Source organism: Poecilia reticulata, linkage group LG2 (genome assembly GCF_000633615.1).
Source record: "Poecilia reticulata strain Guanapo linkage group LG2, Guppy_female_1.0+MT, whole genome shotgun sequence".
In the NCBI taxonomy this organism is placed as follows: Eukaryota; Metazoa; Chordata; class Actinopteri; order Cyprinodontiformes; family Poeciliidae; genus Poecilia; species Poecilia reticulata.
The window spans coordinates 23,092,428-23,094,073 of record NC_024332.1 but is presented as its reverse complement, the minus strand read 5'-3'; the positions used below and the strand labels follow the sequence as shown (position 1 = coordinate 23,094,073).

Below are 1,646 nucleotides of genomic sequence, written 5' to 3'. Positions count from 1 at the left end.
TGTGTTCCTGCAGACATAATGTACCTCCACAAAGACTGAAAAAGATTGGAATAATACCTGTAATCAGTAGGCAGTAATTGCAGCGACTGTTTGGCAGTAGACAGGCTTTAAATAAGATTTGAATGGACAGTTTGTCTGTCTGAGAYGGCAGCGTGTGTGTGTGCCTGTGCATTAGTGAATCACACATATAAAGCTCCGTCTGAGTGTGCTACTCAGTATAAGTCCACTCGGTTTTGTTCAGATACTTTATTTTCATTTTYATGAAATATAAAGGGGTTTTTATTTTGTCCTTTTCATCGCCTCCCAGACTCTTGGTAGCCTTATTTTTCCTCTGTGGTGTTCAGCGTAGTCGGCATGTTAAGGTCTGTTTGGCGTTCTGTGACTGGCTCTCACCTAATACGAGCAAAAAATATCTTGTTTTTACCTCATGTTATTGTGTACCTGCCTTTCATTTCAGTGTGACAGAGAGATCCGCTGCCTCAGGTAAATGACGCGGCASCGTCGCCTCTCTGCACATCTGATACCGTAGCAACTGGGTCACCAACTAAACCAGGCTTCTGACCGGCAGACAGTGGAGAGTAATTCCTTCATTATWTTGGATGTGGCTCTTAATGKTGCAGTGTTATGTGAAATTGACTTTTTTGAGCTTTACATCATGTTATAATATTATTCTGTGAACAAGAACATACATGGAGTGTCGCTTTAAATCTTTTGTGTGTTCCTTTAACTTCCATGGCAACCATTCAGCTGTGCAATACGCCTGGGTGGACCTAGCCCCGCCTTTAAGGACGTATCTCCGTCTCAGAGCTGCAGTTTCTAAGCTTCCGCTTCACAGAGCAGTCCTCCTCCCGCATCTCCCCCACTCAGCTCCTTCAGACTAGCCAGCAGTAATTAGCAAACACCTGGTGGAACTGCATATGTACTGAGTTCATTATAGGARCTACTTGTCAGTGCAACGCTGGTAAAAACATTGTTAAAGGGTTAAAAGGGAAGCCATGTTGTGATGACTTCCTGAAGGTGGAGTTTCAGAAAGAGCAGGAGTTTTTAAAGAGACAGTGGCCCAATTTCAAGGCRTTAAATTACAAAGTCAAATACCTGTCTCATACCAAACTGTCATTACATAGTGACAGTTTCAACAAATATATAAAAAATATTTTTCATGAAGGTGAGATACTGCAGCTTTTAGGCTTCTGCATTTTTATTCTAAACAACACATAGCTCWTTTTAATTTCTCTTGAGCATCATTTTGTTTGTACAAACTGTAGTTTGTGACTCGGTTTGTCTATCTGTGGCTGCAGGAACCTCAGTCTGTCAGGTAATCAGTAACATCGCTGAAAAGTTCTTGGCAACAACAAAAAAACCAGGTGTGTAAGTCAGCCTGACTCATTAAACGTAGAATGTATAACCCAGGGCTTAGTGGGGCTACAGGGAGGTGTGTCAGACACCACACACACACACAGCCCCATCAGACACCCAGAATTACAGAGTATACACAGCATCTCCCAGTCAGACACACAGCACAGGTGAGGAGATACTGTTTGTGTGCGTGCGTGCGCATGTGTGTGTTTTAATCATTTTACCCCGAGGCTCCGCCACAGGGGCCGAGCTCAGACACAATCTGAGGATGAACTCAGATCCAGGGCTTT

At 43.3% G+C, this 1,646-nt stretch overlaps 1 protein-coding gene across 1 annotated transcript in view; it reads left to right on the top strand.

The window, feature by feature from the left end:
* The window catches only part of plcl1 (phospholipase C like 1), a 131,219-nt gene that overhangs the window by 108,226 nt on the left and 21,347 nt on the right, over positions 1–1,646 (top strand). Inside the window, exon 8 of the mRNA XM_008396774.2 lies at positions 14–20. Within this exon, the coding sequence (XP_008394996.2) occupies positions 14–20 (7 nt within the window). The remainder of the gene's footprint in view (positions 1–13; positions 21–1,646) is intronic.